Genomic DNA, 13605 nt, shown 5'->3' on the forward strand with positions numbered 1-13605 from the left:
GTCTCCTACCAAGGAAAGTTAAGAGGCAGCATGACCAGGGTATTTCAATATAAATGTGGAAACAAGACACCTCGCACACCACGCATGCCCCTGCACATCAGCCTCATCTGATAAATGGGAATTTCATCATTCAGCTCACAGACACCAGATATGATGGTGGTACAAATTTTTCTATAACACTGTAAGGGACCATAGAGCCTACCTAGCCTCCCTGTGTTGGCCCAAAGCATCACCTGAGCTGGAGCAGCTTGCTCCCACCACTGGGTTTGTTAGCATTTCCACAAAAAAAATGTTATCCAGTGCCAACTGATGACAAAGCACCTCAGCCTTGTCTCTCCAGCTTATTAATTCCAGCTGCATTGTCTCAGGTGGAATTATATTATAGTATGTCACTGTCATTGTCACAGCATTCAAATTATGTTAAGTACGGCATAAAACAAGCAAAAGCACAAAAGCAGCAGTGAAACTCAGTATCATCCTATCAGTTTTTCTGTCATTGGCAATCACAACTAAGTGTTCATATCAGTCAAGCCATATAGTGCCATATATATCCACTGTGTTTCAGAAATAGCTTCCTTTCTTATGGTGTAGGAGACTAAGTAAGATATTGCTGCTACACAGTCCAACAATTTATGGAGTCCGTGATGAACCACTGCATCATTTTTCAAGGACCAAGAACTCCACATGCTTGGTCAATAAAATGTACTAAGTAATAACTCACCCCCAAAAAATGGTGAAGGCAACTCCAGAACTGCAGCTCTATTAACTCCTCTTTTTTTTTTTTTGTACGGCTAAGTTTAACTGAAGGCAATATTAATGACAAATTGCAGCCTAGGGAAATTTTCAGATGAAGGTAATAATGCCATGAGGGAGAATGATTTGCTTTAGTGTAGCTATATAATGCTGCTAGCTCTTCCAACAGGACACTAATTGCAGCTGGAGACCACCTTGCTTAGAAACTATTTAAAGAAATACTTTAGCAATAAAACTGTCTGCAATAAAAAAAAAAAAATAAAGCATCCATCCCAAGAAGGGAGACTCGGAAGTGAAAGCAGGTACAGAGCTCAACAACTACATGATTCATGGCTGCGTGACAAGCAAGTACTTGTCATCTGAAGATGCTCTTATGCTGATTACCATCAGCTGCCGAGAGAACCACACAGGTGGCAAGGGACCGCTAGAGGTCTCTAACCCAATCCCCTTCTGAAAGCAAGGCGCTCAGGGCTCTGTCCAGCAAGTCCCGAACATCAGCAAGAGAGATGTCACTCCTTCTCCAGTATCTAGTTCCACGTTTTGACCACTCTCATGGCAATTTTTCCCCCCTTGTACCTGGCCATAACTTCTCATGTTCCAGTCTGTGCCTGTCATCCTCCTCTTGTCCCAGTGCACCTCTGAGAAGAGACTGGAGTGTGCTCCAGCCCCAACCACATCAGTGGCCCTACTGGACCTGCTCCTGTATGACACTGTCTTTGCACTGGGGAGCCCAAACCATACCCGTAGCACTCACTGTCATGACCACTGGACAGAGGGACAGGAACCCCTCCCTTTGCTCTGCCAGCAGTGTTTCTGTTAGCAGGGTGCAGTCAGCCTTTGCTGCCTGGGCAAACTGCTGGCTCCTGGGCAACTTGTTGTCCTCCTGGACTCCCAGGTATTTGGTTTGGTTTTTGGTTTGTTTGGGGTTTTTTTTCAAAGCTGCTTATTAAGCAGTCACCTCCCAGCCTGATGCAGACCTTTGCACTAGCCTTTACTAAGCTTCCTGAGGCTCATCTCAGTTCATGTCTCCAGCCCCTCCTGGTCCCCCTGAGTGGCAGCACTGCCTTCAAGTGTATTCAACTTGGTATTGTTCACACACTTGCTGGTGGTGTGCTAAATCCCATCACGCAAGCCACAAATAATACGTTAAACAGTACTGGCCCAGAAGCTGAATCTCAGAGAGACACCACTAATAATCAGGCACCAATTTGAGTTCAGTGGCCCAAACAATTTTCTACTCACATTACAGCTCACTTTCCCAACCCATCTCTAACCAACTCAGCTATAAGGATTTTCCCTTAGTGATACGTAAACACAGACACATTCTCTGTCCTTGTCTTTCTCAAACTGCTTTAATTACATGTCTTTGCCTCCTTCTTGGATGGAATACTCCACACTGCTTTGAAAGGGAACCACAAGCAGGAGCTGAGGGGACTGTGGAGGTGGAAAGTGTCTGTCCCAGAGCAGGTGGAACTGAACCAGCTGGTAACAGCAGGCATCAGATGAGCAGAAAACCATCTGACACCACAGACAGTCGCAGGGAAGGAGAAACAGAAGAGATTGTTTTGATCATATTTATTCTTTGAGATTTAAAACAGTTTAGCTCCTGCAGAGGCTTCTTTCTCTCTGCAGCATGAGGAAAAGTCACTCCGTATGTTTCTAACCTCTCCAACCTCCCTAAATTAACTCTCCCATAGATAGTAATTCATCCCTTCTCCTGTCATCAACTCCAAACACCCACTCTGACCCTTCAACTGCTTCTTGGCTCTGGACAGTCCCTGTCCATCTTCCAGGCAGGATCTGGAAGCCAAGCCCCACTACTTTCAGAAGGGAGCAAAACCTGCAACAGCAGCACAACAGGGATGACCAGGGAAGTTAGGAGAGGAATTCCTCTCCCAAGATAACTGGTTCACTGGCTGCCCCAACAGGGAGACTGCTTTGTGAAACCATACAAAGCATACAAAAGCAAGTAATTTATATTTAACTATTTTTCAAAGCCATCCCTTCTGAAACTGACTTGAAGAATCTGCCTGAGAAATACCAATATATTGTATCTTGCACAATTTGATTGCTCTTGCTTCTACAGTGCACAGCTGGCCAGACCCTTTCATTTTCTTAAGGATCAGGAACTCAGCTACAAGTAGACACTATCTAAAAGCAGCTTTGAAGCCATTTGACCTCTAATTCTTCCTGATTTTACACAGATGACAAGGTTTGCATATGCTCTGCCTCATTTTTGCAAATGAGTACCTGATCTACCATTTCCAAGAGGTTTTAATAGCTACTATAGCAAACCATGTTTTATATGATAAATGTCAGCAAATGAACTGAAAACCAGTTGCTGTGGTATTTCAGAAGGAAAATGACATGGCAGTTGAACCCCTCCTTCTGTAGAGTGAATCATTAAAAAAAATGCAGGAATTAAATTCTTTGTTCCTGTCATGCAGCATGGGTGGGCAGCACATGCTGTCACTGACAGTTTCTTTGCTTTCTTAGTGCTTAGTCTTTCCTTGCAACGAAATGTGAGAAGAAAAAATGATACCTGAATCACTGAGAGGTTTTTGATTCCATTTTTCAAATGTTTTCTCAAGTAGCCACTCTCCTACTCTACAGGCAATACATAATAACAACCAAATCACTCCATTTGCAAGACAGTATCCACTGCTACTCCAGTAATTGTGAGGAGGGGTTCCCATGTACACAGCTGGAAGAGAAAAATACAACAGCTTTTTCTATTTTCAATAACCTTCAACATAGCAAACTTCAAAGCAAGAGCCTTCTCCCCCAAAAAATCAACAATAATCCAATTACTACTGGATTTTAAAGGTGATCTAGGCAGTGCCACTAAGAGAACAAAAATGCTTTAATGTATTGACGCAGCCTCACACACAAGGAAACTGAGGGTTTCCCAGTGCAGCTCATCCTCCCTGCAGGCTCTGAATCTCTACCTACCCCAGTGTAGCAGACTTCACTGTGTATAGTACCATGGCATGCACACTGCTCCTGGCATGGTACAATCAGAAGACCAAACCAGAGATTATCCAGAGAGAAAGAATAAATCTGTCAACAAACATAACCCATGGGGATTTAAAGCCAGTTCTTGCTGCGTTGTTCAGCTTACTAATATCAGGGCACCAATGGGAAAGCAGTCTTCTAGGACACGGCAGGACCCTCAGGCAGGGTCAAACAGCCAGCTCAGACCAGCCAAGTACCACAAATGCTCTCCTGACCCAGCTCATCATACAGCAGCACAGAGGCTATATTCTGTTTGAGCCTGCAGGTGCCCTTCATATTAAATCTGTTCTTACAAGCCTCCACTGTTTCTTGTTTGAACAACCACCATTAAAAATCGAGTACTCTGGATCATTCAGCTCCCTCGAGCTTTCTTGTGAGCCTGCAGGCCTCCTGCATTTAGGTGCTGGAGCCCCATGTATAATTCAATATGTTATCAGATCTGCTCTTCTCTGCAATATTAATGTCAGCTCCCATGTTAGTTCTCACCAATCTGACTATGATGCATGTAAAACATCTAAAGTAACCGTGGCTGCAACAACACCACAATACATGAAGTAATTTAACGGGCTGGGGGGAAGCATTGGCTTTGATTGGCAGTGTTATTCAAAGCTCATAGCAGTAAGCATGTTTTACACGTTTAATACACAATCTAGCAAGAGAACTGCTAAGGTTAGAAACTTAAGCATTCAAAGTCTAAAAGTGTCACAATTCAAGCTGCCTAAACAACACTAATTTGACCATCCCATGTGTATAAGGTCTAGAATTATATGACCAAAATATTTCGCTTCAAAATCTGTCTCACCCAGGACACGGAATGGCTGATGCTCACTCCACAAGCTGTTCCTTTTCCTTATAAATTGCATATTATTCTGTCTATTCTTCAGAGGAAAGCCACGGACTTATTTGCCATACATCACCCAAACCCCATTCTGAAGACAGAATTTTTATCTTCCACATAAACAAGTTCTCTTCCCTAATGACCCATGTGAGATGAAATGATAATATTATTGTCATTTTACAAATGGGAAATGAAAGCAGAGAGATGAAAGTGAAATGCTTCCATTTCTTGTGGCTGCATTAACTGGGACTTCCGAGACCTGATTTTCAGAGAATTTTAAAATTACCATAAAGCACTTCACGGATACACCCAGACAGCGCAACTCAACAGCTTGCAGAAATGCTTCATGTAGTTTTCACTGAGTTAGTTCCTGAGCCAATGTAGCTCCTTCAGCTGAGCAGCTCGAGTGGAAGACACCAGGCAGCTGGCCCAGGCCACATTAACACGCACAACTCTACTGACTCTAGGATCCAGCCTAATGCTTCAGCAGAGCAATGTGCTGAAGGACCTATTACACCACCTGGGGTTAAATCTGACATTACTAGGTGATGCTGCCTGCATGCTCAAACTCTGTAGGAGATCCAAGTACAGGTCCCACCAAGTTCACCAGCAGCTGGGTATACTCAGCATTTCCACAAATCAAATCTCTGAGCATCAAATTGTTCACAAAGAATGTGAACATCCCATTGGCAGCCCACCATGAAAAGTCAAGCTGAAGTAACTTGCATTATTTAACGTGAGAACTGAATGGCACAGAAGATTGCAGCTCTCCAGGACAAAGCTCTACTGTCTCAGCTATTAAGGCTTCCTCCTCTTCCAACAATTTGCCCACTAATAGAACTACTTCTTCACCTTCCTCAACCATTTTCTTCACCACGGCTCTGACTCAGAAACAAGGCACTCTGCTTTCCATCTGATATAATAGTCCGGGGATAAAGCATCCTAATGAACATGCATTACACTGCAACACCATACTCCAATTTAGACAACTAATATCTTTGGTGGTTTTAGAAAGATATTTCTGAAAAGTCCTCCTGCAGCATCAGAGATGCCCAGATGCCTGCAGGACCATAATCTCTAGAGGTACTAGATATGCTTCAGACTCTTGGGTCAACAGACTAACGAGCAGCAGTAGTAGGTTGTCCACCTGGACCATTGCTGAAAGGGGATGATGTTTTCCTGCAAGTAGGAAATTTCTCAGAATCCCACAAGGAGCAAGGCAGTGCTTTAAGTCTTTAGACAGACACATTTTCCCTGTTCACAGCTTCCTATCCTAATTCTCCTCTCTGGTCTTGACGTCCCTGCCCACATTCAGCCCCTTCTGCCACAGCCTCTCTTTAATGCCTCACTCAAGTCTCTTTTCACTCAGACAGTCTGAATTCTTTCACATCATCAGAGCCACCTTGCTTCCCCCAATGCACTCATGCAGGCCTCCTATCCAGAGATCTCTTCCAGCTTTTGCCTTCACTGAACAAGAGCCAGGGCAAAGAGGCTCTCCACCATCCATTCTATCCCTTTCCACTGCCCGTTTAGAGCCCAACTTCTGCTCCCAGCCTGCAGCTCCTATCACAGTCACGTTCCCCATGTTCTTCAATGAATAATATTAGAATGGCTTAGTAAAAGCAAGTTAAAGACAGGAAGAGAGGAAAACCTGAATACTTTAAAAGGGCAATGCATTTGCTATTTTTATTTACAGAATCACAGAATCCCGAGGGTTGGAAGGGACCTCAAAAGATCATCTAGTCCAACCCCCCTGCAAGAGCGGGGTAACCTAGAGTACATTACACAGTGCTGTGGCAAGCATAATTATGCAAATTCAAAAAACTTGTTATAATTGACCTTTTCAAAACATATGTGTCCATGGGTCTAACATACAATTCATAAGTGAACCCTGAAATTCATTAAAGGTGAGCAGTTCTAGAACTTCTTCTCATTTCATCATTAAAGTACTTAAGATGTACCCAGCAGCAATCATCAATGAAAAATAAACTTGCTTAAAATGGGTAAAAATTTTGATGCATTGGGTTAGAAAAACCTGTGCCTTTAAAAAGTTCTGTAAAAGAAAAAAAAATGTTGCTGCTACAAAATCTATCAGCTTACCTGCTGTTCTGAAAATTCAACAATGCCAGAATCCAAATATTCTGGTCATATGAAGCCCTGCAAGCATATTTATTAAGTGGTCAGAAGTCACTACAGATTCAAACTAAGCTTGTTCTAGCAGTGCGTAGAGTAAGTCTAAAAACCTCATTGTGTTCCAGTCCTCTGGGGCTTGGCTGTCTCTTCTGCCCTACTGCTCTGAGAACTGTGTCACAGCTCACACAGAGCCTGGCATAACACTTAGTAAAATGAATCTGCATGAAGATTTCTGTGGAGTCAAGACTCACCACAGAGGAATTTCAGACAGAACATGTGCAGAAAAAACAAAACAAACCAAATCACCCACATTTTCACAAATCCTCACAAGCCCTGATGCAATTACTCTTGAACTTTATGCCGTAGTATTTTTTATGCAGGGTCCACTTGGAAAATTTCAAAGTTTTTTTTTTTCCTCTCAAGAAACTGAAAGACAATGACAAACAGGCAAAGCTTCCCTTAATTAGAACAGTAGTTACAACACAAAATGCTGATCCTGTTCCATGAGAGAAATGGCAAAACCGTGGCTTTAACCAAGGAAATGAAGCAATGAACATATAAAAAGCTGAGTGCCACATCAAACAATTAGTTCCCAGAGAATCGCAGAAGATTATGAATCTAGGCCAATTTATACCAATGAAGGCAGTTTGTCCTTGAAGCTCAAGGTCATTCTTTCAAAAGAGATAAAATCTTTTTTTTTTTCTGGAATTTGCATGCAGTGCAAGCCTTTGCTTCCTGAATTCATCTTCTACACAACAGCATCACACACTATAGCATGAATGCGACTTCTATTTTTTCTGTTGGTATCTACACTGAGTACCATGTTGGTTCAACTGCTTCTTGTACAACAGATAGAAGGACATCATAAAATATCAATGGTCCCCTAGCAGGCTCTTTGAAATTCAAGTAAGGTTACATACCCTTCACCCCTACCATACAAGACCGTAACAGGGTTGATTCCAGAAATACTACATGGTAGCACAGGTCTGTGTCAATCAGTAAAGTGACACAGTGTCAAGCTTAGCAGCAGGGTTTTAACCATTTATTTTCATTTAGCAGCTGCCTGCAGTGTCTGTCACCACCAGGAACGTTCCATGAAGTCCCAAACAACCAGGACAAGGACACCAAATATCGCCTGAAACACAGCAGCTAGAATTATTCTGCCATAGGTACTCCATTTTCACCTAAGACGGTCAGCAACTTAGAATCCATTTCTGGAGATAATGCAATAGCATTGCAATTATTCAGTAACCAGCTGAATAACTTGTATTAGATAACAGCCTTCACTTTTGCTGCTCTGCCTTCGCAGACATTCCAGGAGGTGGTGCTGTCACTCAGATGGAAATGGACCAAAAACTCTCACATGGTGTTTGTGCCCTGAATATACTGGTTGATCTTACCATTTAACATGCCTATGCAGATAAAATACTTCAGCAGATCAAGAAGACTTTATGCAAGAAGTGCTCAAGCCCATACGTGCAGGCATATGATGCAAAGTAAAGACTCAAGTTTCATGCAAAGTAACTAGAAAATGCATGTTCAATATTTCTGAAAATTCAAAGCCTATCAGCTCCCAATCTGAATGAACTTGTTCTTAAAAGAACAAAGCTCTTTAGTGCTTTGCATGAATTAAAACCATGGGCTGTTACTCACAGGGAATAAACCTGCTGTGTCACCCATCTCTTAACAGCCATCTGGACATGTTTTAAATGGAAACTGGCACAAGATTTAGGGTCCAGAATCAACTTATCTTACAACTTGATCATTTACCCCTTGAACATCACAATAAGAAATTATGGAGTTCCATCTGACTGAAGGAAGCAAGACATGTACATTGGCTTCCTTCCATGATACATGAACAGCCCAGAAGGCAGAGCAGTGCTATACCTGTACCATCCTATTCCATCCTACCCAATTCCTGCTACTTGGAGAGCTAAAGCTTACCTGAATTTTTTATGAGCATGGAATTGACCACACATTACGCATGCAGTCAGACAATTTGTTTGCTCCTATTTACTTGTTACCAAGGACCTTAGTTCCTTAAGCCAAATATATTTCCTTTAAAATGTGTTAATGGTGAATTTCTTTTTTCCAAAAAATTCCAATACAAAATTATTAGATATTGACATCCAAGTTCTATAAATTTCTTTGCATGTCCATCTGGCAGACAGCTGCATTATTTATTTCCTGTCACACTCAGTAAATTGATCTACTGGCATTTAAAGGTGTCACCTTTACTCATTACAATTTCAGTGTTACTCCTGCACTGCCAGCACCGTACCAATGACCTGAGTTCTGACTACAACTTTTAATCTCTGCTTATCACAGAACCTGTGAGATTGAGTTCCACATATAAAGCAGTATATGAAGAGGCAGAAGAAAACAAAGGAGTAGGCTGTTTTGCTTCAAAGTTCATTGATTTCTATATGGTAACAATTTGATGACAAAGTTAATTTAATGACTCTTAAGTGAAACACGCAGTTTTTCAAGCTCAAGGTAAAACATCAGCTCTGGTGACACTGCTGTGGGCTTCATAGACAAGAATGTGATTATATTATGATCAAATGATAAAAAAACTACCTAATTGGTTGCACATCACAACCACTGTCCTACAGTCACAAGAGGAATGTGAGAGATAGACCATACTTCCTTGGAAAATTTCGGGCAGATGTCACTTGCCCTCAGCCACATCTTCTGCATGCTCTCCCCAATACACTTCCAAACCATTTTAGCAGTAGCGCCAGAGATCAGAACTCTGTTTCTGCCCTAAGATACTTCAGACTGGCAAGTAACAGCTGCCCTCCAGCCCCATAGTTGACCTGGAAAAGTATTTAGAAATGAGCAGGACAACTACAGCTTGGAAAACATACCAGAACACAAGATGTACAAGATGCTCTAAACTGTGTTGTAGCACACTTTTAAGTGATGCACGCAAGAGGTATTCAAGAAAAGACACAATGAACATCCAGGCCACGCTCTCTAGCAAGGCACAGGCTGTTGCATGCTGTTATGCTGTAATTATCCCTGATTTGCACACTCTGGCACAGCCTTGCAAGCAAGCAGCTCCATAACCATCACCACTCACTGAGGCACTTCTGATGAGAAAATGGCCACCAGCACATCTTCTCATGCAACACTCTGCAAACTAGGGACTGCTCAAAAAGACACAACAGTATTCTGGGAAAGAAAGGACATACACATAGAGGTCAAGAGCTAACACAGGCATGCACATGTACTTCAACTGGAAACTGAAGCCAGCTGGAATAGTGTCACATCATATTCACTGACACCCCTGGGCAGCACAGGAACTAAACTCAGCAGTGACCTGCAATTCACAGCCAAACACATATAGATAAGCACAGCCAAGCCAAACTGCTGGAAAAGTTGGAATTTTTATCATGCCTCACTGGAGAAAAAATATAATTAAAACTACTATATTTGGAAAGCTTCCAGCTCTATAAATCTGACAAAGACATTTATGATGATAAAAGAATAATAATGTCCAGGAAAATCCCTGTATATAAAAGCACTAAAAGAGTTTTAAATCAAAAATCCAAGGGAAGGATGTTTTAATCATGTTAATGTGCAACTTCTATAGAAAAGGAGTAGCATGTCTTATTCCATTTCATAAACTGAAGTTTAACTTCACAGCTATCTGTATCCTATCACACTTTTCCTGTCAGACTAAACATCTCTTGGTTTATTACAGGTCAGAACAGCTTATCTCCCAGGATATTCTTGATGATAGTGAACACTAGGCTTCAACAGAAACAGCCAAATGTCCTTTCTGTGATAGCTAATTTTTGACACTTCAATCCACTTTGCATTTCTAGCCTCTGAAGGATACCTAACATGAGAAGAAATTCATAACACCATCCAACAACAGGGATGCATTACAGTAAGACATATTGACGTGCTTGCTCTTTTTATTGATCCATGCAGCAGGCTGTTATTTGAGGTAACATTAACAGAAATGTCACATTACTTAAGAAGAAAAAAAAAAAATTATTTCACAGTTTTAGGAAAAAACATTTGGCAGAGTGCTGCCATCTGCACCAATATTTGAAAACCAATCTATTCAAATACGTATAATTTACTTTATCTTATCAAGATATTTCAAAATTAGAGGCCTTTTATTACATTTTTCCAAAGAAATATCATTTTGCATATCGAGTATGATATCCATCTGGAAAACTGACACTTGAAACAGCCTTGCTTTTTCAAGTCTGTACTACCTTGTTATATCAGGCTCTTCATACATACTGAGCGTATGACTTCTGGAGGCTACTCTTGGGAAATAAGGGTAGGGGGAAACAAAAACTATAAAAATTGCTCAAATGATGACAGTAAGAATTTTAAGCCTCTCAAAAATATGCATACAGAAGTGTTGTGATGATTTCCTGCATTTGTTCCTGCTTATTTTAGAATCAGGCACAAGACAGCAGCTTAGAGGAAACCCTTTTTCTTTAATAGATTTGGGAGCTTCAAGTAGTTAAGAATTTCACAGCTGATTATGCTGACAAATAGTTCCAATTTTGGACCATTCCAAGCAGTAAGTGACATAGGAAAAGAGTTTCCAACTCATGTGCACTGGAGCTGGAGAAGCCCATTTGGGACAGCACCTGCCAGAACCCAGAACTGGAGATGGAGATTGTGGCCACTCACAGTTTCAAGAAAACATCTCCTGCCACCTCACCTCTGTCTCTCTGATTGATCACCCTTGCTTGAAGGGGTATCCCTTATATCACACATTTGCTGTTTAAGCCTGAGAAATGTAGAATGAAGACTCTACAGATTTTAACAAAGCAACGCAGCTGCCCATTAAACCTTCATGACTATAGCACTTCACCTGACCACAATGTTTAAAATACAGAAAGATTCTTTCCATTTTATCCTAGGCCTCCACTGAACAGCACACCTGAAGCAGACATCCAGACAGGGAGCATCATGCAAGAAAGGAAACTCCTGGAATAATTCATTAACAGTGCAGTCAAAACCAAATAGTCTTTATTAGAGTATCATTATGCTTTACTGGAACAGATCAGTGACATGTTCAGGGTAAGGCTTTGGAAGAAAGTAGTTGTAAAGTCCTTCCACACAGCCTAGAAGCTTCTAGTACCAGCACACCAGACCTTTCTGGACGTTCGCTTAGCCTTGGAAGATAATGTATAAGCTTCAAAGGACTATGCTGCTGTGTGTTCTGAGCTGCGGAGCAAACCATAGGAGAGAGACTGTGAAGCACAAACGAGAAAGATATTTCAAGCTGACTTAACCATTTGCTCTAGAAAAACAGTAATTTTCCAGGAAAATCTTCTAAAGAGTTGAACCTTATCAAGAGGTGGGATGTGAACTTTCATCCAAGGAATGCTCAGTAATGAAAGATTAACATGCACTGTACTTTAGGGGTTTGAACAGAAGACTATCTCCCATCTTCAAATCTACTTTTCTGAATTTCTTTGTGTGTGGTATTTACAATCTCTACTTCTATTCTTAAGGCAGCAGCAGAAAGAATATTTTCTTTGAGTAAACAGATTTGGACAGGCTGCAGAAATTTGCCAACTATTGGTTTTGTACAGGCTGAGCTTAAAATTTCAATCTTATTTCAGTTTCACACAGACTAAAACTTTTACAAACCGATTTGTAAAACAAATGTATTATGTTGTATTAAAACAAGTGAATTGTACTACTTCAAATTATAAAATGAAACATCTATAACTGTGTATATGAGAGTAGCAGAAATATATACATGGAACAGTAAAACAGTACATTAGGAAAAATGACATTGCCCTAGAAGGTTCTGGCTGAACATGTAAGGAAACACTTTATTACTGTGAGAATGACTGAGCATGGAGCAGGTCACTCAGAGCAGCTGTGAAGTTTCTATCCTTGGAGATATTCAAAAGCCATCTGGACATGGTCATGGGCAGGCTGCTCTAGGTCACTCTGCTGGAACAGAGGCATTAGAGCAGGTAAACTCAAGAGGTCCGTTCCAACCTCAACCATTCTGTGCTTCTAAAGTATTTTTCAAAATAAAGCTTCTTACTACCAAAAAGGTAGTCAACTTGTATAATTTCCAGAACTAACGAATGTTAGCACAGATACGTTTTGGCTCTCCCTGGAGAGCTAAATCAGGTCTCTCCATGTCCTCACTGACAAGCTGCTCATGTAAGGTCACAGGCAGACACTCTGGCTGGCTGACTGACCCAGGTGTAGTCACTGGTAGTACACAATAGCAGTCAGGCAACTGATCTAAAATGTTTTAGTCTATAAGCCTTTTCTTAAGTGGCATTTTCAGTCAGGTCTCTCCCCACTTCCTGTCTACCAGGTTTTACAAAACTTTGCTTAATAACTTTGTGTTCTATCAAACTGGAAGAAACCATTTGGTGAATACAAGTTGTAACTGAGGAAACTGACAATTCAATATAAATAAGTCCTTATTTCTGTTGGAAACCAAATTAAAAACATGTTACAAGGAGTGCAGTCTTCTGCTTAACAATATTTATGAAAAGCATACAAAGCATCCAAGAATTACAGCAGAGGAATTACCTGCTTGTAGTTCTCCGGTTGTCTAACAAGATCTGTTTCTGTGACAGAAAAATGTCCAAGGATCTGGTCCATATGGGAGCCACTAGTGAATAAATGGATCTAGAATAGATTAATTTAAAAGATATTTGTCAGTACAAGGAGCAGCTCATTAACATCATTAGTAAACATCTAGCAGCTGCATGGATTGGAACAGTGACGTGAACCAGTGGATACAAGCCCATTCCCAATGGGCAAGTACAAATGTAACTACTACCACCAATACGACAGACCTTTTTTAAAACAGCCTGCAGGAAATGATGATCACGTACCACGATCATCTC

The 13605-nt window shown here is 41.2% G+C and overlaps 1 protein-coding gene across 1 annotated transcript in view; it reads right to left on the minus strand.

Moving 5' to 3' along the window:
- TEDC1 (tubulin epsilon and delta complex 1) overlaps nucleotides 1–13605 on the minus strand; it is a gene marked incomplete at both ends in the record, with an annotated part of 75797 nt that overhangs the window by 35388 nt on the left and 26804 nt on the right. The window contains one exon of the mRNA XM_080623985.1: nucleotides 13286–13384. Coding sequence (XP_080480111.1) covers nucleotides 13286–13384 — 99 coding nt within the window. The remainder of the gene's footprint in view (nucleotides 1–13285; nucleotides 13385–13605) is intronic.

Source organism: Psittacula echo (assembly GCF_963264785.1).
Source record: "Psittacula echo genome assembly, chromosome: 7".
Taxonomy (NCBI): Eukaryota; Metazoa; Chordata; class Aves; order Psittaciformes; family Psittacidae; genus Psittacula; species Psittacula echo.